The sequence below is a fragment of the Ailuropoda melanoleuca genome, chromosome 12 (assembly GCF_002007445.2).
Source record: "Ailuropoda melanoleuca isolate Jingjing chromosome 12, ASM200744v2, whole genome shotgun sequence".
NCBI lineage: Eukaryota > Metazoa > Chordata > Mammalia > Carnivora > Ursidae > Ailuropoda > Ailuropoda melanoleuca.
Genome location: NC_048229.1, coordinates 34,750,772 through 34,771,962, shown reverse-complemented (window position 1 = coordinate 34,771,962; position 21,191 = coordinate 34,750,772). Strand labels below are relative to the sequence as shown.

General features: G+C 59.7%; 2 protein-coding genes across 3 annotated transcripts in view; one reads left to right on the top strand and one right to left on the bottom strand.

Annotated features, from left to right (window-relative positions):
• MEGF8 (multiple EGF like domains 8) overlaps nucleotides 1-13,417 on the top strand; it is a 38,194-nt gene extending 24,777 nt beyond the window's left edge. The window contains exons 30-41 of the mRNA XM_011230715.3: nucleotides 608-752; nucleotides 1,317-1,548; nucleotides 2,672-2,795; nucleotides 2,913-3,126; nucleotides 3,252-3,466; nucleotides 7,073-7,280; nucleotides 7,460-7,619; nucleotides 7,953-8,145; nucleotides 8,619-8,789; nucleotides 8,882-9,012; nucleotides 9,511-9,643; nucleotides 10,557-13,417. Coding sequence (XP_011229017.2) covers nucleotides 608-752; nucleotides 1,317-1,548; nucleotides 2,672-2,795; nucleotides 2,913-3,126; nucleotides 3,252-3,466; nucleotides 7,073-7,280; nucleotides 7,460-7,619; nucleotides 7,953-8,145; nucleotides 8,619-8,789; nucleotides 8,882-9,012; nucleotides 9,511-9,643; nucleotides 10,557-11,825 — 3,195 coding nt within the window. The 3' untranslated portion in view covers nucleotides 11,826-13,417. The remainder of the gene's footprint in view (nucleotides 1-607; nucleotides 753-1,316; nucleotides 1,549-2,671; nucleotides 2,796-2,912; nucleotides 3,127-3,251; nucleotides 3,467-7,072; nucleotides 7,281-7,459; nucleotides 7,620-7,952; nucleotides 8,146-8,618; nucleotides 8,790-8,881; nucleotides 9,013-9,510; nucleotides 9,644-10,556) is intronic.
• Nucleotides 13,418-16,573: 3,156 nt separating this feature from the next.
• Nucleotides 16,574-18,796, bottom strand: CNFN (cornifelin). 2 transcript variants are annotated; one of them, XM_034639557.1, is made up of 5 exons: nucleotides 18,684-18,750; nucleotides 17,986-18,105; nucleotides 17,428-17,538; nucleotides 16,906-17,042; nucleotides 16,574-16,810 (listed from the first exon to the last, which is right to left on the bottom strand). In XM_034639557.1, exons 2-5 carry the CDS (start codon nucleotides 18,020-18,022, stop codon nucleotides 16,721-16,723), a joined length of 375 nt encoding a protein of 124 aa, XP_034495448.1. In that variant the 5' UTR covers nucleotides 18,023-18,105; nucleotides 18,684-18,750; the 3' UTR covers nucleotides 16,574-16,720. The 2 variants fall into 2 exon arrangements, with proteins under 2 accessions (XP_034495448.1, XP_011229016.2); XM_011230714.3 differs by lacking the exon at nucleotides 17,986-18,105 and having other exon boundaries at nucleotides 18,684-18,796.
• Between the last annotated feature and the right edge of the window lie 2,395 nt (nucleotides 18,797-21,191).

Below are 21,191 nucleotides of genomic sequence, written 5' to 3'. Positions count from 1 at the left end.
CCCCTCTTCCATCACTCGTTTGGAGGGAAGCAGCCTAGAGCAGGAGGTCTGAGCCCGGGGTTCTGCCCCAGCTCTGCCCCACTCTAGGTGTGGCCTCCACTTCCCAGCCTCCCCATCTGTAAAACCTGGGACCGAGGCTCCTTGTGCCTCCTGCCTTCAAGGCCAAAGGAGATAGAGGGTGGGAGTATGTGGTCTCCGATGTGCTGGTTCAAGACAATTGAGTTTTCCATCTGCAAATATATTTCCAAGCCCTTTTGGGGCCCGGACTGTAAGGGAGGCCCAAGCCTCACCCCCAGGATGCCCCTAGCCCAGCTGGCCAGGTTACACAAGAAATGTAGGATTCATCTCGAGCAGCCTGGGCCAGGTTCCTGGGGAACGACACAGGGCGTGGGGGTTCTAGGAGTTCGGGGAAGGGAGATGGCCCTGGGGCTGCTCTGAAGAATGAGGGAGGTCTCCTGGACTGAGGAGCCGAGATTTGAGGGAGGTTAGGGCTGGGTAGGGCTGGTGGGGGCTGAGGTGTGGAAGGGTGCAGGGTGGCGGGTAGGGTGAGAGGTGAGCGGAGGAGTGTGGGCTCTGACCGGCCATCCTGTGGGTGTCTCCCCAACAGCCTCGCCCCCGGCTTTTCCACGCCTCAGCCTTGCTGGGGGACACCATGGTGGTCCTTGGGGGGCGCTCAGACCCCGATGAGTTCAGCAGCGACATTCTGCTCTACCAGGTCAACTGTAATGCCTGGCTGCTGCCCGACCTGACCCGTAAGTACTGTGCCCCCCCGGGGAGGGATCCTGGGGACCTCCTGCAGGAGCCCTGGCCCTGTCCTGGAATGCTCACTCATCCAGAGTCCCTCGGGCCCCCTCAGACCCCCCCGGCAAAGCTGTTTTCCCCTGTTACCTAAACACCCACAGAGATGCCTGCCTTCCTTTTCTTTTCCTAGAAAGTTTATTTTTTGTTCTGATTATAAAAGTAATAATATTCATTGTATGTAATTGGTGAAATAAGAAGGAAAAAATTCCCCCATGATCCCGTTCTGTAGAGACAGCACTATTATACGAGGGGGTGTTTCTTTCCAGTCTGCTGCTCTGAGGCTGGAAAGGGGCTTGGACCTTGCCTTTGTCTCCATCCTTATTCCATTCTTTCCACTTCCCTTTCCTGTTTGTCTCTCCCTCTCTTTTGTCTTGCTATCCATGTCGAATCTCTTGCCCTCTCTGTGCTTCTGCCGTCCTTAGCCCATCACTCTGCTTGGCGTCCCTCTCTGACTGGTCTCTTCATGGGGCTCTCTTCCCCGCATCTCTCTCTCTGAACGTTCTGTCTTTCCCCAGGCCCAGCCTCTGTGGGGGCCCCGATGGAGGAGTCTGTGGCCCATGCTGTGGCGGCGGTAGGGGACCGCCTGTACCTCTCAGGGGGCTTCGGGGGAGTGGCCCTGGGCCGCCTGCTGGCCCTGACCTTGCCCCCTGACCCCTGCCGCCTGCTGCCCTCACCTGAAGCTTGTAACCAGTCTGGGGCCTGTACCTGGTGCCACGGGGCCTGCTTGTCTGGGGACCAGGCCCATAGGTAACCGTGGTGACTGAACAGCTCATGGGTGGGCGGTACTAGTGCCCTCCGAAGGGGGTTCTGTGCTAGGCCAGGCTTGCCGGGCGGCGGGGGGCTCAAGAGGGTACTGTCCGGGCAGGACACGGGCTCACATGGGAGAATGGGCAGCTGCGTCACAGCAGAGTTGGGCTGGGGGACCCTTGAGTGAGTAGCCCTGCTTGTGGGCTGCAGTATCATCCCAGAATGTTTCCTGGAGCAGGGTCTGAACTGGCTGCTAAATGACCACTAGAGTTTAGACCAGCGAAAGTTCGGAAGTGGGGCTGTGCCCAGTGTATCTTAGAGACCGTCTGTGCTGGGGGAACACGAGACTGGAGCGGTGGGTGGGGCCACTCAGGAAGGGCTCCCAGTGCCTGGCTGTGGCGTTGGGCTCCAGTCACTCGGGAATCCAAACCTCTCAGGAAGCTGACAGGGCTGTCTTCGGTTCAGCACAAACTCTTTTGGCTACATAATGGCCTTGGCTTGTCCCGTTAAATGTGTCACTGTGTTTGCTACTGAATTATTAAAGGGTTTGATTTATGGGGTGCTCCCCCAGATTCCATTAGGAGTGTTATGTAACAGTGGGTACGCCTACTATTTTTCTAAAATCTGGAAAGTTCTGAAATGTGTGCCTTCAAGGATTTGGGGTAGGGATTATGAACTTCCACTGTGGGCGATGGGAAGCCAGGGAAGGTTTGAGCAAGGGAGGGCAGGGGCAGGCCTGGGCAGAAAGCCCCGGGGCTGTTGGGAAGGGGCAGTGGTGAGGGGAGGCTGTGGGTGGAGACTTGGGAGGAGGCCGGTGAGGAGGAGGCCTGAACTGGGCAAGGGGCTGCAGGGGTGCAGAGTGGGGGATGCGTTGGTGGCTGGAGGGACAGGAGAGTGTGGGATATTGTCCAGTATCTCTGGCTGGAGTGGCAGGGGGACGTGAGACCATGGCCAAGTGGGGTGGGGGAGGAGCAGGTTCCGGAGGCCTGGGCTAAGACCCGTCTGGGATGCACGTGGGGGGGGCCCAGGACAATGTCCAGGAGGCACTGGGAAGAGGCAGGGGCGGGTGGAGGAGGGATGGGATCTGGCTGGGTATGATGAGCCAGGCCTCATGCCTCCCCAGGCTGGGCTGTGGGGGCCCCCCATGCTCCCCAATGCCTCACTCCCCCGAGGAATGTCGACGTCTCCGGACCTGCAGTGAGTGCCTGGCCCGCCATCCCCGGACCCTGCAGCCTGGAGATGGAGAGGTGAATGGTGGGGGGGGAGGGGCTCAGGAACTTCAGCTGGGATTGGGTGAGAAGAGCCGAGGCAGGAGGGGTGCCAGGGACCCTGAGGACCCCGCTGAGCCCATGTTCGCCCACCAGGCATCCGTGCCCCGCTGTAAGTGGTGTACCAACTGCCCTGAGGGCGCCTGCATCGGGCGGAATGGGTCCTGCACCTCGGAGAACGACTGTCGCATCAACCAGCGAGAGGTGTTCTGGGCCGGGAACTGCTCCGAGGCGGTGTGTGGGGCGGCCGACTGCGAGCAGTGCACCCGAGAGGGCAAGTGCATGTGGACCAGGCAGTTCAAGAGGACAGGTGAGGCTGGCTCGCTCCCCACAAGGACAGCCTGGGGGCCTGGACTCCGGGCTCCCAGGGAAGGGCTGAGCCGGGGAGGGGCCGCGGCCTGGACCACGCTCTGATTCCCGTGCCTGCGACCCCAGGGGAGACCCGCCGCATCCTCTCAGTGCAGCCCACCTACGACTGGACGTGCTTCAGCCACTCTCTGCTGAATGTGTCCCCAATGCCAGTGGAATCGTCGCCCCCACTCCCCTGCCCCACCCCCTGTCACCTCCTGCCCAACTGCACGTCCTGCCTGGACTCCAAGGGCGCGGACGGGGGCTGGCAGCACTGTGTCTGGAGCAGTAGCCTCCAACAGGTACCGTCGGGCGGGGTGTGGGGGGGCCCTCCCTGCCGTGCCCCTGTTCCTCTGTCCTACTTCCTCCTCCGTTTCCCTGGCTCAGGTCTCTCCACGGTGCTTCCTCTCCTCCTCTCCCACCAGCAACTCCTCCTTCCCTCCTGGCTTCGCTGGTCTCTGTGTCGTGTCTGCTAGGACCCTGCCATGCCGCCCCCTTCCAGACCCCGCAGCCAGGTTCACGGTCCCCCTATCCTTCCCGTGACTGCTAATGCCATCTTGCCTCTCCCTCCCAAACCTCTGCGCTTGCCTTCCCCTTCTCTGCTTTTGGAACTTCTGGTTGTAAGAAACAGAGACTCCCACCTTCGGTTTTATTATGTGGAATTGCGGTAGGAAGTACTGCGACTCCGTACTTCTTGGGCCGCGGGGTCTGTCATCTCAGCCATTCTCTGTGCATCTCCATTGGCTGCTTTCTGTCCCCTTGATCATCCGGGTACATGGCCTTTGGTCTGTGTGACTTTCTGGTTCCAGAGATGGAAGTCATCTCTGTGTTCCTCAGTTAGCTCACGTTCTCAAGGGCAGACTTCGACTCAGCTCACGGGTTAGATGTCCAGCCTTGGCCCAGCGAGACGTGGCCAGGGAGGGTTAGGAGCACATGGTTCTAACCCGGCGGTTCAGACCCACCACTTATTCTGGCTGCGAGCTGGAGAGAGACTCTCTGTGGGTGTAGTCTGGGCAGGCAATGTAGGTGCCAGTCAGTGACAGTCCGACCCTTGACTGTCCAGCTCCTGCTTCCCCATAGAGTCTGTTCCCAAGATGCCTCTGGCTAGCATCATTTGGCCACCCCTGGTGGCAGACGCAAGGCCTTCAATCCCCAACCCTACCCCAGTGGGAGACAAGAAAATTCACCTCCTGCCGTCCGTTCACTCCTGACACACAGGCCGCCCAGAGTTGGAGCCAGGTCCTACAAAGTTATAGAAGTCCCACAGGCCTGCCCCCATTTCTGAGGCCAGTCATGACTTAAGACCACTCACGCTGCTGATCAACCAGCTGTAAATCAGGAGTCCTACCACCTGCTCTGCGGGTTTGGTCTTTTGCTAGAATGGCTCATGGAACTCAGAGAAACAACTGCTCATGAATATCAGTTTACAATGGAGGCTACAACTCGGGCAGAGCCAGGTGAGAGAGACAAATAGGGCAGGGTAAGGGGTGAACGTGCAGAGCCCCTGCGCCCCCTCTGGGCACACCATGCTTGCCACAGGGGAGCTTTCTGAATCTCCTTGTCCGTGAGTTTTTTTTTTTTTTTTAAGATTTTATTTATTTATTCGACAGAGATAGAGACAGCCAGCGAGAGAGGGAACACAGAGGGAGGAGAAAGAAGCAGGCTCTTAGCAGGAGCCTGACGTGGGGCTCGATCCCAGAATGCCGGGATCATGCCCTGAGCCGAAGGCAGACGCTTAACTGCTGTGCCACCCAGGCGCCCCTGTCTGTGAGTTTTTATAGACCCCAGCTCCACCCCCATCCCAGTCGGTGGGATGCAAGCACCAGCCCTCTCACCACTTGGTCTTTCTGGTGACACCCTCCCTACATCCCCTCTTTAGCATAAACTCAGGTGTGAGATCAGCTTCTTAGGAATAACGAAAGGCATTCCAGCACTGAGGAAGGACCAGCACACCTGTAAGATATATTTTTGGGTTACGCCACACCATCCCATAGGCAGGTGGTAGAAATTAAATGGGCGAGTGTCTTTGGAGCTTGGGGCCATGCCTGCTACTGGGTGAAAACTCAGTCATGCCCCAAGTTCTGCCCAGTGGGACGATTCCCAGCCTCCACTCTGTGGGTGACATCCAGAGAGTCCCCACGGTGGGGTGGGTGGGGTGGGCCAGTGTTCCCCGTGGGGGTTCTTGGTGTGACCCCGCAGTGTGGGTCTCTAACACGCTGAGGCCTCATCCCCAGGCCGGGCATCCTTGTGGTGATACAGGTTCTCCCCAAATAGCATCGAGAGTCCCGTCATCCCTCTCTGTGGGCCCTCCTGCGCCTGGAAGGCAGTGCCGGGGAGCCTGCGGGCGGGCTGCTTGCCCAGCCCCTCTGTGCTGCTCTGTGGGACGGGAGACTCCATTGCCCAGTCGGTGCCGCACGCAGGTGGGAGGGCACTTGTGCCAGGGCTCAGGATCTCCGAGCCGTCTCCTAGCTTAAGTGTTGCCTCGGGCTTCTAATAGTCCCCACCGCACAGATCGGACAGAACAGATGTGCAGACTGGCCCTGTTATGAGTTGGCTCCAGGGCCACTGTTATTTTAACCCCAGGCATCGTTCTTTTGAATGACTTTGGCTTCAGAGCCTGGGATGGCCAACAGAGTGCTCCCCTCCCTGGCTTCTCTTCACCAAGTTCTTTATTGAGCCCCTTCCCCATGCCAGACACTTCACTAGGTTGTAGGCCCATGTCAAGACGAGCTGGAATCCTGCTCTTGGGACTTACATTCCTACATCTCTTCCAAGGGCACAGGGGATGCAGTTATGGTGTCGGACAGCATCGCATACGGCCACAGGGAAGTCACAGCAAAAAACGCTGTGCGGACTGGGGACTCGGTCTCCCCGCCTCCCACCCTCCAGATCGCCCCACCATTTGTCAAGGGGTGCGCTAAATTTAGATCTGGAAGCCTAGCTCCAGCAGTTCGGCAAGGCTCAGCTCACTGCTGGCCATAAGCGTCCGTGGGCTCAGAGCTCCGGCCACAGCAACGAGGGTGTCTATTTCAGGATTGCGTGGTTGCCGAGCGCTGTCAGACAGCCCGGACTAATCCCTGTCTTCTTACACTTAAGGCCTGAAGAGCAAATAAAATACTCTGACACCCTGTGGAAAGTTCCCAAGAGTCTGACCCTGATGGTGCACCTTGTCTGGGTCCCAGGACTGCTCAGTGATGGCATGTGAGCTCCTGAGCAGCCCCTGACCACAGACTCTGCTTCCCAGCCTAGCACGGGAGGACCCTATTGCCCCAGCAGCCAGCTCCACGTTTTTCCTAAGTGACGGTGGCTTGCAACTCCGCCCCTGTCACTAGTTTCTGTCTCTAGATTGTTGCCTTTCTTTGGTTGTGAGAAACAGCAGTGGGCGCTAAGCCAGGTGGGGAGACCGACACCACCGGTCACACCAACATAGTGGTACCTCTTGGAGCTCAGGGTGGAAAGTGCAGCCAGGCCTTACAAGGGCCTGGAGACAGAGCCTAGAAAGCTGCCCTCCCCCGCACCCCTCCCCGCCATCGGCTGGGGGTGTGTGGTCCTCATGCTTCCCTCTTCCTTCTGTATCTGCTCTTTTCCTGCCCGTCTGTTCTCTTATTTGCTGTGGTTTGCTTATCCAAACAACCCCCCAGCCCTCACCTCCAGAATCTTCCAGTTTCAAGGATGCCCCTAGCCTGACTCCCATTGTGGACTCCCAGTTACAAATGCTTGACAGGGAGAATGCGATTAACCCCTGCTGGGGTCCATTTCAGTGTCCATCGACTGTGGCCAGAGAGGGCCGCGAGCTTTGAGGAGGGGGTGTGGTCCTGGAAGACACCCAGGATGTGTTTGATCCTCTTTTTCTGCCTCTTTCTTGCCCCTCCCCCGACCTCATTCCTCATTTCCCCTCCCCTGTACAGTGCCTGAGCCCCTCCTACCTGCCTCTGCGATGTATGGCCGGAGGCTGTGGGCGCCTGCTCCGAGGACCCGAGAGCTGCTCCCTGGGCTGTGCGCAGGCAACCCAGTGTGCCCTGTGCCTGCGGCGCCCCCACTGCGGCTGGTGTGCCTGGGGGGGCCAGGATGGGGGCGGCCGCTGCCTGGAGGGTGGGCTCAGCGGTCCCCGTGACGGTGAGCTGGGCTGGGGGGTGGTGAGAGGGGTTGCCCCCGCGCTGGGGTCTGGCACAGAGAACTTGGGGGGCGCTGGGGGCTGTCTTGGAGGTGGGGTTCAGGGGAGGTAGAGCGAAGGCCTGGGTGGCTGGGGGGGCTACGCAGAGGCCCCCAGGTGAAGCTCTGTGTCCCTGTGCCAGGGCTGACATGTGGGCGGCCTGGGGCCTCCTGGGCCTTCCTGTCCTGCCCCCCTGAGGACGAGTGTGCAAACGGGCACCACGACTGCAACGAGACACAGAACTGCCATGACCGGCCACACGGTTATGAGTGCAGCTGCAAGGCGGGCTACACAATGGACAAGTGAGGGCGCGGGGGCCCAGGGGACTGTAGGGCGGGAGGGCCTGCGGGAGCAAGAACGGGCCGGTGCAGGTGTGAGGCGTGCGATTCATGCAGGAAGGGGTGAAGGTGGGGGCCGGTGTGTGGAGGGGCAGGGTTGGTGAGTTTAACAGGGCTCGCCCAGGAAGGAGGAGGATGGCAGGCTAGCCCCTGAAGGAGGTGGAGGCTAGACCCCTGAGGGGGAGCGTGGTGCAGACCAGGGATGAGCCACCAGTTGGGGGCGTTCTAGTGGGTGGTGGGCTGGCCAAGCCCTGAGGGCCCCGCCCGGGCCTGACCCTCCACCCCCTGCCCCTGCAGCGTGACCGGACTGTGCCGCCCCGTGTGCGCCCAGGGCTGCGTGAACGGCTCGTGTGTGGAGCCCGACCACTGCCGCTGCCACTTTGGCTTCGTGGGGCGCAACTGCTCCACTGAGTGTCGCTGCAACCGGCACAGCGAGTGCGCGGGCGTGGGGGCCCGCGACCACTGCCTGCTCTGTCGCAACCACACCAAGGTGGGCCGCCGGGGACGGACCCTGCCCAGCCTTCAGCCCGTACCCCCAGGGCTTGAGCCTTACCCTGAGCCCTGAGGAGCCAGGCCCAGGGAGGACGTGGGGAGACTTCGGGGACACTGTCTGAATTCGCATGAGAGGGGCCACCCCGAAACAGTGGCCAGAGTCAGTGCTGGACGAGGGAGGCTGGGCCGGCGGAGGAGGACTCCGGGTGGTGTAGGGAAGGGCTTCCCGAGCTCCACACTTGGGCTGGACGGGCGTGAACGCCACCCCCACCCCTCACGCCCGAGTCACTAGAGGTGTGCAAGCGAAGGCAGAGGGCTGAATTGCTTCTAGGCTGGGATGGCCTGACCCAAGAGCCCGAGCCCCTGCCGGCCTCCTGTGGTGCTCCCAGCAGGCCCCTTGTCCACTCTCCAGCTCGCCCCCCGTCCCCGTGATTCGCCACCTGCACTGACCACCCCATCCCCGGTTTCCAGGGTAGCCACTGTGAGCAGTGCCTCCCCCTGTTCGTGGGTTCAGCTGTGGGGGGCGGCACGTGCCGGCCCTGTCACGCCTTCTGTCGTGGCAATAGCCACGTCTGCGTCTCCAGGAAAGAGCTCGAAATGGCCAGGAAGGAGCCGGAAAAGTACTCGCTGGATCCGGAGGAGGTAGGAGAGGCCACAGTCCAGGACTCCTGGGGCTCGGGGAGGAGGGGGATGGCCCACGCCTCCTTGCCATCTCCCCATCTTTCCTTGGCCAGATTGACAACTGGGTGACCGAGGGGCCTAGTGAAGACGAGGCTGTGTGTGTGAACTGTCAAAATAACAGCTACGGGGACAAATGTGAGAGCTGCCTGCACGGCTACTTCCTCCTGGATGGGAAGTGCACCAAGTGAGAAGGAGGGCTCCCCCACAACCCTTGCCCCCCCCACAAGGAATAGTTCTATGGGCCACCCCCCCACCAAGTTCTCTGCCCTCAGGCAGGAGCAGACAGCATCCCCCAGGGCTGAGGCTGTGTCGGGGACTATGAGCCAGACTCAGGTGGGAGACCCCCTCCCTCAGAGGCCGGTGCTGACGCACAGGCCGCAGAGCATCCGCCGTGGAGACTGGGGGGCAGAGAGAGAGCTGCCGAGGGGCAAGGCCTTGGGGCGGCCTCCCACCCCAGCCCTTCCTTCCAAATGCTCCATAGACTGGAGTCATTCCAACCTGGCTTCCAATCCTGACCTTGCCGCTGACTGGCTCCATGGCCTTGGGCACATGGCTTGACCCCCTGTGAGCCTCAGTTTCCTCTTCTGGCCTGGAGCTCAAATTCAAGCTCACCACAGCATCCAGCCTGGACCCCTATTGGCCCAGGGAGCGCTGTGACCCCCATCTTCTTCCCCTTCCTCAGATGCCAGTGTAATGGCCATGCAGATACATGTAACGAGCAGGACGGGACGGGCTGCCCGTGTCAGAACAATACGGAGACAGGCACGTGCCAGGGCAGCTCCCCCAGCGATCGTCGGGACTGCTACAAGTACCAGGTACGGCTGGAGAAGTGAATTCTAGGCCAAGGGCTCCACACCCTGCCAGGTCCACTTATTCATCCAGCACATACTGAGCACCTAGTGTGTGCCCGGCTGCACGGAAGGCTCCGGAACACAGTAGGGATCCAAACGGGCAGGGCGGTCTGTCCTCAGGAAAGTTACATTCCTGTGCAGGGGTCCAGCAACAAGTGAACGAGTCAGTCAGAGTGCAGGGTATGTTAGTGACGAGCTATAAAGAGAAAGGAGGGCCAGTGTTGTGGCGTGGGACTGTGTACGATGACCAAGGAGGGCCTCGGTGAGGAGGTGACACTTGAGAAAAGACCTCATAGAAGTCGGGATCCCAAACAAGCAGCCACAGGGGTTGTGGGTGAGTAGAGAGTGATCCAGGCAAGAGCATCAGCCAGTGCAAAGGCCCTGAGGTGGGACATACCTCACACAGTCCAGAAACAGCAAGGCAGCAGGTGAGACCGGCCCACGCTGTGCCGTGCCTGTGGCTTCGGCAGTCCATGCGCGAGCCCTGTTTACTGCCTGGGTACAGAGGACGGATCTCAAGTTCAGTGAGGTTAAGTCACTAGTCTGAGGCCACACAGGTAGTGAGGAGTAGAGGCAGGTTCAACAGAGCCCTTCATCACTGTGCCAGAGAGTTCCAGAGGCCTCCACATCAGAATGCTGTGGTCCCTGGGGCTGACGGCAGGGACAGCGGCGCGGGAGCGTGGGGTCTTAGTGGCCTCCATACTGCGTCAGGGAGGCTTGGGGGGAGGGGCAGTCCCAAGGAAGCTGCTGGGGTCTGAGGGAGCTTGGGGCACTGGCTGCTCACCAGTCGGTACAGAAGGTCAATGTCAGGACCTGGAGGGTGGCCGGGCGCTGTGCTCAGCCCTGATCACCACCCCAACCCCCTGCTTGCCCACAGTGCGCCAAGTGCCGGGAGTCATTCCACGGGAGCCCGCTGGGCGGCCAGCAATGCTATCGCCTCATCTCCGTGGAGCAGGAGTGCTGCCTTGACCCCACGTCCCAGACCAACTGCTTCCACGAACCCAAGCGCCGGGCTCTGGGCCCTGGCCGCACCGTCCTCTTTGGCGTGCAGCCCAAGTTTACCAATGTGGACATTCGCCTGACGCTGGATGTGACCTTCGGTGCTGTGGATCTCTATGTCTCCACCTCCTACGACACCTTCGTGGTCCGTGTGGCCCCTGACACAGGCGTCCACACCGTGCACATCCAGCCACCTCCACCCCCACCGCCTCCCCCACCCCCTGCTGACAGCGGACCCCGGGGGGCTGGGGACCCAGGGGGACCTGGGGCCGGGAGTGGGCCAGGCGCCCCAGCTGAGCCACGGGTGCGGGAAGTGTGGCCACGGGGCCTGATCACCTACGTGACCGTGACGGAGCCGTCGGCGGTGCTCGTGGTCCGTGGTGTGCGGGACCGGCTGGTCATCACCTACCCGCACGAGCACCACGCTCTCAAGTCCAGTCGCTTCTATCTGCTCCTGCTGGGTGTGGGGGACCCGAGTGGGCCTGGCGCCAATGGTTCAGCCGACTCGCAAGGCCTGCTCTTCTTCCGACAGGACCAGGCCCACATCGACCTGTTTGTCTTCTTCTCTGTCTTCTTCTCCTGCTTCTTTCTCTTCTTGTCTCTCTGTGTGCTCCTCTGGAAGGCCAAACAGGCCCTGGACCAGCGGCAGGAACAGCGCCGGCATCTGCAAGAGATGACCAAGATGGCCAGCCGCCCTTTTGCCAAGGTCACCGTCTGCTTCCCGCCCGACCCCGCTGCCCCGGCCCCTGCCTGGAAGCCGGCCGGGCTCCCGCCCCCCACCTTCCGCCGTTCTGAACCCTTCTTGGCACCCCTGCTGCTGACTGGGGCCGGTGGGCCCTGGGGACCCGTGGGAGGAGGCTGCTGCCCACCGGCCATCCCCGCCACGACCACCGGCCTGCGAGCCGGGCCCATCACCCTCGAGCCCACCGAGGATGGCATGGCTGGTGTGGCCACGCTGCTGCTCCAGCTGCCTGGGGGCCCCCACGCGCCCAATGGTGCCTGCCTGGGCTCAGCCCTCGTCACGCTGCGACACAGGCTGCACGAATACTGTGGGGGCGGCGGGGGCGCCGGGGGCAGTGGGCATGGGGCTGGCGCAGGCCGGAAGGGACTGTTGAGCCAGGACAATCTCACCAGCATGTCCCTCTGACCCATGGTGAGGTCCTCAGCCACGGCAGCTGAGTGCCCTGATGACGCCACCCTGGACTCGGGGCTCCTCCGCCCAGGGGCCCCTGGACACTGTGTCCTCAGAGACCTCCGGCTCCCTTTCCCTGGGGCTCCCCAGACAGGCCACTCGACGTTCTGCATTCAACAATTATTTATTGATTACTTACTCTATGCCGTTGAAGACACTGGGCGGAGCAGAAACCGAGACAGACCAGTTTCCTGATCTTGTGGGGCTTTGGTTCTAGTGGAGGGAGACAATCAGTGTGTGTCAGCGCTTGCACACGCGTGCACACACACACACAGATGAGTGAGATCGTTTCTGTGAAGTAGAGGTGCCAGCAGGGATCACAGGATGTGGCCGTGAGGGACCGTGGGGTAGGGTCAGTTGGGTTCGGAGAAGCTGGGCCTGAAGACAGAGAACTGGCCGTGGGGAGAACCCCGGGAAGCGGGTCACAGGCAGCAGGAGCTGCAAGGACCAGGCCCAGAGGTGGAAACCAGCGTGCTTTATTGGAGGGGTCAGAGAGGTGGCCAGTGTGACCCAGACCGAGTGCGAAGAGGAGGTGAGGTTGGGGACAGGCAGGGGTGGCGTCACCCAGGGCCAGGCAGGCCCCAGATAGGGTTTTGAGTTTTATTCTCAGGGCAACGGGAAGCCGTGGGACAGGTATATGAGGGAGAATGGCAGGGTCCGACATACTCGTTCAAGAGGTCCCTCAGCTGTGGTGTGGAGAATGGGTCGGAGGGGACAAGAGATGACAGTGGGCTGGACTAGGGTGGTGGCGGGGAGGGGGTGGGTCAGGGACAGGTGCAGGATGTGTGTGGATGTTGGGGTGACGGAGAGGGGAATCCAGGACGACCTCAACTTTGTGGCCCGAACTACAGGCAGATGGTGGGGTCGTCTGTTACAATGGGGCAGCCTGGGGCTTGTGGGGGAGGCTCAGAAGTCCAGCCTTGGACTCTAAGATGCCCTTGTGGCATCTCTTCAGTCAGGTCCAGCCAGGGAGACAGATGCTCTGTGTGTTTCAGCGCAAGGCACCGAGTGCTGGGGATTGGCTGTTCTGGTCTGCCGATCAGAGGTGGGATGGTGAGGAAGCCCAGGGGCCAGTTGTCACCTTGAGGCTGGAGGGACAAAGCTCAGATGGTGTCACTGACCCTAGGACCGAGGTCACCCGGCTCAGCAGGAGTCCCAGGAGACAAAGCTGGAGATGCTGCCCAGGGTGTAGGGTGTGTGTGTGGCGGGGGCAAGACCAGGGTTGGAGATGGACACGGTGGGATCTCCACTGCACAGCTCTCTTCCCAGACAGTGCTGCCTTGAAGACGTGGGGGCTCTCCCTAGGGGCTGCTCCCCACCCCCCCCCAGCCACCACCACGGACTCCTGAGCTCCTGTCCCCCTTGAGGACTGCCCCCATCCTAATCCTAGCCATCTTGAACTTGGGACTCCTTTTTGCAAGACTCCATCCCCCATCTGTGTGTGGACCTTGAGGAGCTGGGGTCTGCCTCTTCTCTACTGGGGTCCTCAGCCTAAGAGGCTGAAAGGGGGAAGCAGTTGAAGCAGCAAATAAAGAGTGTGGAGAAGGCCGGTGTCTGAGCTCCGTCTGCATGCAGAAGAGGGGGCGTCTTGTCTGAACAGCACCCCTGTGGTTAAGTCCCATTGGTGCACTTACCTTGGTGGCCCCTCAGAGCCGCATGGCTGGGCCTGGCTCCACCCTGCCCCTCGTAGGCAAGGGTGGGATGGTGCTGCCGAGGAAGCTCTTGGTCGTCCCTAGAAAGGACAGACGTAGGGGAGGTGAGGGCACGGAGGCCCCTGGCCCTTCCTCAGATCCCTGTCGCAGGGAGACCCATTTGTCTCAGAAGGGAAAACAGACTGTCTTGGTCCCGGGCTTGGGTTTTATGCTGGCCTCCGACAGAAGAGTGGAGGCAGCAGAGAGACCAAGACGCCCCAACATGATGAGTTTCCTCGAATCCAAGAAGGTTCCCACGGCCCACGTGGGGAAGCACAGCAGGAGATTTCATCCTCCAGGCCCCCAGGGCAAGCAAGAGCCGGGTGGCGGAAATGTGCCCTCAGTGGGCCCTGCCAGCGAGTGAGTCTGGCTGAGAGGTAAACAGCCGGGGGCACACGCTGGTGGCTTCATCTGACGGCTAGCCAAGGACGTGGCGGCGGTGTGCGTGCACTTAGGGGCTGTTTGGGTCTCCAGTGCGGTCCACGAAAATCACAGTATTTTCAGATTCATGGGCCGTGTAATTTTCGGGGATGACTCCGCCCACACAGGAGTTTTGCCTTTATGAGCCGTTGGTAGTGCCTAACCTCCATGTGACTGAGAACGTGTACTTGCTGGGTACCCGTGCCCGATGGTTCGCTTGGCCACGTTCCAGCCCAACAACCATACGAGGGAGGTAACTGTGGAATCCCGTTTCGCAGGTGAGCAGACAAGGTCATAGACATCATTTAGCTGTTGAATGACAGCTGCCACGTGCCTCTCAGATCCCCATGCCTGACCACCAGGCCCTCACGCTCCCTGGGGAGGGAAAGCCCCAGGCATAAGGGACTAAAGAGGAGGCAAGGTCACAGAAAGCGTAAGGGACATCCTTCCTGCAGGCTCTTAGCCCCCCTAGCTGAGAGCTGTCCCGGCACAGAGCGGGCACTAGGGGCGGGTGTTAAAACGGCCAATTTCTGCTGGGGAGAAGGCACAATTTCCCAACCGGGAAGCTCACTAGAAGCAGGGCGTGCTGCCTTGGGGAGTCCCAGGCCAGTGGAACAGTCATCCTGCGCTGCCAGGAAGGAGCTAAGGTGGTTCTTCAAGACTTTTCTGCATGCTGATTGGACCCTTGATAAGGTCTCTTTCCCGCCACAACCTGCGAGTGTGCCTTCCCCGGCAGAACCTTTGTGCTGTGACTGGACCCTCTCCCTGGGATGCAGAGCCGCTCTCTCCAGCTCCTGCCCATGGCTTGCGGGTGCCCCGTACAAATGCCCCGTAGCATGCACTCCCCCTCCCTCCACGTTAGCCCCTGAGCTGCCACCTCGCCCTGCTCTCCCTGTACCTGGAATGCAAAAGGCTCAGGGATCGTGAGAGAAAGCCTGGGTGTGGGAGGCTGAAGGTCTGGATTCGGGGGTCTGTGTACGGCCATCAATGCCCTCAGGACTTCAGGAAAAGGTGGGGGGTGGGATTTCACCAAGGGCCTGTAGCACTCCAGGTAGTGAGAGGGTCCTGAGTGCAGGCGGGATGTGACCTAACGCAGGTGTTCCCAGGGCTTCTCTGTGGGAGGAAACTAAAGATCTGGAGATAGGGCAGGGAGCCCATTGAGGAGCCACTGCATTAGTCTAGGCTGAAGAGGGTGACTGGAACAAGGTGTAGGTAGCAGAGAAGGGAGAAGTGAGGTTCTGGATATATTCTGAAAGTAGGACCAACAGAATGTGTTGACAGATTGGGATATTGGATAACAAAGTGACTGAGCAGCTGGAAAGATGGGGTTTGCTATTTTCTTTTTTTTTTATTTAAGATTTTATTTATTTATTTCACAGAGAGAAAGAGTGAGAGAGATCACAGAGGGAGAGAGAGAAGCAGGCTCCCCGCTGAGTGGAGAGCCCAATGCAGGACTTGATCCCAGGACCCTGTGATCACGACCTGAGCCGAAGACAGGCACCTAACTGACTGAGCCACCCAGGCGCCCCAAGGTTTGCTATTTCCTGAGAAGGGAGGCCTGGGAGGAGCAGGTAGGGAATCTGGAGTTAGGTTTTATTTTATTTATTTTTGAGAGAGAGAGAGAGAGAGAGTACTCGCGGGGTGGGGGAGCGAGAGGGAGAGAGAGAATCTTAAGCAGGCTTCATGCCCAGCATGGAGCCCAATGGGGGGCTTGATCTCATGACCCTGAGATCATGACCTGAGCCCAAATCAAGAGTCGGATGCCTAACCAACTGAGCCACCCAGGTGCCTCTGGAGTTAGGTTTTTAAAATTTGAGATGTCTATTAGATATTCCAAGTGAAGATGTCACTTGATGGTTGGATACACAGATGGAGAGAGAGAGAGAATAACAGCAAATAATACAAATAACATATTAGAATGGTATAATATTATTATGCATAATAATATTAACAAGTTTATTAAGCTCACTCTTTGGTCTTTCCATCTGTTCTGTCTCTTGCTCACACAGTAGCCATGTGACATATTGGGGATTATCCTCAGAGGAGGAAATAGGCTCAGAGAGGCTTATTAATTCACTAAGATAACACGCCTAGTAAGTGGCAATCAGATCCAAGGTCTGCCCAGTTTTGAGACCAGGTTTTCTAATCTGCTAGTTGCTTTTGGAATAAAGAGAACTGGGTGATCCTTAAGGATTAGTTTCAGCTCCAGAGAGCCTTAAACCTGGCAGTTCTCTGCTTTGGAGACAAAGGACCGCCCCCCCCACCTGTTAGGATTGTGTGTAGGCCAAGAGTCCATAGGAATTGACTTAGTAGGGGTGGGGGAGGGGCTTTTTCTGGTTTTGCGTATTTTCAGAATCCCCGCAGAACTTCAGTTGGGCAGCTTAAGGGGTTAGTGGTTTTACTTTGTTACTAAGGACCCCCTGGTTTAGCGAGGTAAGAGACTTGCCAGTGTCCTACACAGCAGGCTGGGGTCAAAGCTCTGAGTCTGGCCTCCTTCCACACCTAGGCATCTTCCCTGTGTCCCCACACCCCTCACCGAGCCTCCCCCTCCACCCAGATTCCTTCCCTGGGACAAAAAGAATGTAGGCGGAGTTGGTTTTCAGGTTTTTATTGTGGGTGTATTTCTGGTAGCGGGATAGGGCGGAGGGGCAGGCTCTCCCATGAGCGGGCAGAGGGGGCAGAGGAGGCGCGGGCAGCGGGGCGTGACAGGTGGAAAAGAAGGAGACGCGGGGAACTTCTTTACTCTCGGATCTTCAATTCCCGCGCCATCTGACAGAGGGCGCAGGGCAAACAAAAGGTGAGGGCCGCCCAGTCGTGCCCGACCGATCCCTGGAGGGTGGGAGAGAGAGAGAGAGAGAGGTTAGGAGCCCCGCCTCGGGTCGCAGGAGGGCCGCCCCCACCCCTGCCCCGACGCCCGCCCGCACCTGGATGTGATAGCGCTCCCGCATGCCGGTGCGCAGAGAGTGCAGGCCTCCGGGCAGGTAGGGCGCGCAGCAGCACTCCCCGAAGTCGTCGGAGATGCGGCAGGCGAGGCACAGGGGGGCGAAAGTGCCGCACAGACCTGGGGGCGGGCGCGGGGCAGTCAGAGCGGGGCCCACCCGGCGCCCCCGGCCGGCTCCGCCTCCGCGTCGGGGAGAGGCTAGGCCGATGGTCCGCGGCGCCCAGGCGAGGGCCTGGGAGGGAATGAAGGGTCCCAGCGGGGCTGGTTTAGAGGCTGGGAGATAGGGTTTGGAGGGGGGACTGGGGCCACAACGCGGAAAGTTGATGCAAGGGGGAGGTTGAGGGTCGCAGGGGAAGTTGGAAAAGGTGAGGCCAGGATCCTAGGGAGTGTTGGAGGTCGGAGAAAGGGGTGAAGGTTAGAGTGTGGGAATTACGGTCTAAGGTAAGGAGGGGGCGTGGGGTTCGCGGGGCCGCGCCCCGCCCCGGGGGGGGCCGCCCGCACTCACAGACGGGCATGTCGTTGCAGCAGTCCGTGAGTCCTGTGTGCCAGTCGCTGAGCTGGGTCTGGTAGCAGCTGCTGGCACACTGGGGCTGACTGGTCACCGGGTAGGACATGGCTGCGAAGGGGGTGGGCCAGGGTCAGCGCGCAGCCTGACAGCCCTCCCGGACCCCACAACCTGCCGCCCCTTCCTCTGCCGGGCAGTCTGGGCGGGGCCACCAGGCCGCCCACGGAGGGGACACCACGGCACCCCCTATTCCTTTCCGCCACGTTTGGGCACTGACACCCCAGTCTGTCCCCATCGCCACTGTCTCCTGCACATCCGGTTGAGCCGTGGGTAGGGAACTCCTGCAAGTCTGGGGAAGGGTGGGTGCCACATCCGGGCGGGGCTGAGAAGTGCCGCCGCCTCCTCCACGTCTGGGCCTGGGGTGCTGAGTTCCCTCATTTCCAGGGGCCTCTGGGGTGCAGTCAGGCGCCATCTGTCTTCGAAGCCAGGGCGCCCCGGGGAGGGAAGCGGCCAGGTTCCAGGGACTGGAAGGGTTGCTGGTCCATCCAGTGATCCCACCTTTGCCTTTCACGTTGTCGTGCATCTCAAACTGCATCTTTGACGAGGTGGCAGCGTTGGGGACGTCAGAGGTGGCGGCGGCGGTGACAGTGGCTGAGTCTGTTCAAGGGATGCTGGATACTGGGGGAGGGGCGGGCAAGGAGAGGGGGCACTGGGGCCTGGGTTCTCAGGGGGAAGGGCACTGGGGAGAAAGAGGCCAAGTCAGCCTGCCAGCTGGGAGAAACGGGGTAGGGATGTATGGGGTGGGGGCGAGAAACTCGCCCATCTCTCTACCGCTGCCCGACAGACCCCAGAGGACCTTCCTCATACCAGAGGTAGAGCTGGAGACAGACCAGGGGACAGAGACAGTCAGAGTCAGAGACAAGGGGAGGAAGACATCAGGCCAGGTGCCCATAGAGATGCCACCAGTAACACCCCCACCTGCCCAGCGCTTTGACTTCTCTGCCAGCCCATTTTGCAGATGGAACACTGAGGTTCAGAGAGGTAACCCAGGCCAAGGGGGTTAGTAGAGGTGGTGCTAGGCCCCAGGACTTCCGAATTCAACCCAGCTCCACTCAGGTTGAGAAGGTGAACACGGAGGGCACTGAGAAAGACAGAACTGTCCACCGAGACAGTCAGAGATACGCAAGGAGATAGAGATGTCAGTGGAGTGGGGTGGGGAGAGCACAGAGCAGAGGGCGATGGGCAGATGTTCCTACCTGCAGGACAGCGATGGCGAAGACGCAGACAGGTGTGGGTGAGCCAGGTACTGAGTTCTGTCTCTGACCAGGAGCTGCTTATATTGGGGCGGGCCATACAGCCCTGGGCGGGGCTCTGACAGAGGTGCCCAGGGAGCCAAGCCGGTCCACAGGAACTTCCCCCCACAGGAACTTCCCCTCCCTTGTTCTCCATCCCCCATCCCCCCCTTTCCCTTCCAGCTCTAGTGGGACTGAGGAAATCAGGGAGGGGGCCAGAGATACGGAGCTGGGAGAGGAGACAGAAAGGGGAGCAGGTAGAGAGAGACAGAGGGCTGGGGGAGAAAAGGCAGAGGGGAGGCGCAAGGGGCACAGTTGGGCCACAGTGCAGAGACCCAAAGAGAGGGAGGACAGAGAGACAGGTAGGGAATGGGTGACACAGAGACAGAAGGAGAGAGACCCAGATGGGAGAGAGAGAAGGGGATTCAGAGAGATGGACAGAGACAAAGACAGAAAGAGATGGAGAGAATGATGTGGAGACAGAGACAAAGACCTGGGGAGAAACAGCAAAGAGGAGTCAGATTCAGAGAAGAGACACAGAGGTGGTAAGTGGAGGGGCAGGGAGTTGGAGGAAGGAATGGGGGTGCAGGAGAGTGCAGTGGGGGCTCCCCCCAAAGGGGCCTCTCCTGTCCCCCTCAGTGAGGTTCCCACTTCCCTGGAAAAGAGGGCACTGTCTTCCCATTCTGGACCACCAGGCACATGGGGGGTAGTGTGTTTTGGGGGTGACTCATGCTGAAACCAAAGTAAATATACACAACTCACTCCACCTTCAAACTGGGAAGGGAGGAGGCTGGAAACCGGGAAGCTGTGGCTCTGGAGGGAGGTGGATGTGGCCCTGGAACCANAGGAAGAGGGGCTCGGATTCTGGGTCTGAGGGAGGAGGCTGTAGACTTTGGGTTAGGCTGGGCTACAGCCCTGAGCCTGCAGGCAGGGGTCCTGGGATTTTTGACTGTGGGGCTCCTGAGGGGTGCAAGAGCGAGGGGGCTGGGGGCCTGAGTCACCTAAGTCTGCCCCCAGCAGGCCTGGCGGGGTTGGAAGTGACTCAGTGAGGGAAGCAGCATTAGAGCCGGGTGGGGTTTCCAGCATGGGTGTCACCCCAAAAATGTAGGAGGCGCTGGAAAATTGGGGTGTCACCTGCAAAAAAGGAGTTGGTGTCACCCCACGGGGAATGGGTATGGAGTGACGGCAGGTGGATCACCCTGCCCGCCTGGGATCCCAGCTTTTCCCTCACCTCCTGATCCAACACATACCAGGACCCAAGCTTTGGTCTCCCAGCACGACCCAGATGGCTCACTGTCCTTGTCCCCAGACTGATGGGCGGTGCTCAGTGTTTTGCTGGTGCCTGTCCGTCACTTGGTCCAGGAGGCTGAATGTCTGGGGAACATCTCTCCACTTCTGGTCTCGTGTCCCTGTGCCCCCATCTCTGTCTTTGCCTCGCCAGCTCTGTGTCTCTTTCCTGGTCTTTGCCAGTCTGTTTCCAAGTTACTCTGGTTCTCTGTCTCCCCATCTCTCAGTCTCTGTTCCCCCAAGCTGTGTGTCTCCTGCTCTCGTCCCAGGGTCTCTGCCTCCCATCCCCACGTCTCCATCTCCAGGCCTCTCTATGGAGGCAGCCCCAGGGCCCCATCCCCCAGCTGGCCGGACCTTGGACTGCAGGTGACTCAAGGTCAGTCATCTCCCAGGACCCCAGGGCTCCCAGGATGACAACCCAAGTTGTTCTCAGGTTTCCTCTCTCCACTCTGACACAGCCTGGGGGCTGCAATTAGACAGCAACTCATGTAGATGAGGAAATCAGGTGGGGAAGCTGTGAGGTGGCCTGCTTAGGGGTGAGGAGGAGGACAGGAGCAGGAAGAGCAGGGGCCTGGGGGCTGACCAGTGGCCGTGGAGGTCTCCAGGCACCTGGCATCCATCCCCTCAATAGGGTTGTCGGATAAAATATAGGATGCTCAGTTAAATGTGAATTTCAGGTAAACAACACTTTTTTTTTTTTTTAGCGTAAGTATGTTCCATGCAATATTTGGGATATATTTATACTAAAAAAGGTATTTGTTGGGGCGCCTGGGTGGCACAGCGGTTAAGCGTCTGCCTTTGGCTCAGGGCGTGATCCCAGTGTTATGGGATCGAGCCCCACATCAGGCTCCTCCGCTGTGAGCCTGCTTCTTCCTCTCCCACTCCCCCTGCTTGTGTTCCCTCTCTCGCTGGCTGTCTCTATCTCTGTCAAATAAATAAATAAATAAATAAAATCTTTAAAAAAAAAAGGTATTTGTTGTTCATCTGAAATTCACCTTTAACTGGGTGTCCTGTATTTTTATCTAACTCTGGAACCCTGCCTTTAAAGACAGAGGAGAGGAATCCAAGTCCCTGGCCCCTCTTTTTCCAGAACCCAGGATCCCAGGCCTCCAGCTCTTCCTCCTCAGGACCTGAGAGTCCCGGTCCCGATCCCTGTCCTCCTCTCCCCTAGAATCCATGATTGGA

Bases quoted from the DNA above. Each gene is read 5' to 3' on its own strand.
- CNFN (XM_011230714.3), bottom strand. From the start codon at position 18,780: ATGGCCCGCCCCAATATAAGCAGCTCCTGGTCAGAGACAGAACTCAGT. The intron at 17,043-17,427 runs GTGAGTGCGGGC...GCCCGCCCCCAG, and splicing joins CTGCAACGACATGCCCGTCT to GTCTGTGCGGCACTTTCGCC. The intron at 16,811-16,905 runs GTGCGGGCGGGC...CCCACCCTCCAG, and splicing joins GGGAGCGCTATCACATCCAG to GGATCGGTCGGGCACGACTG.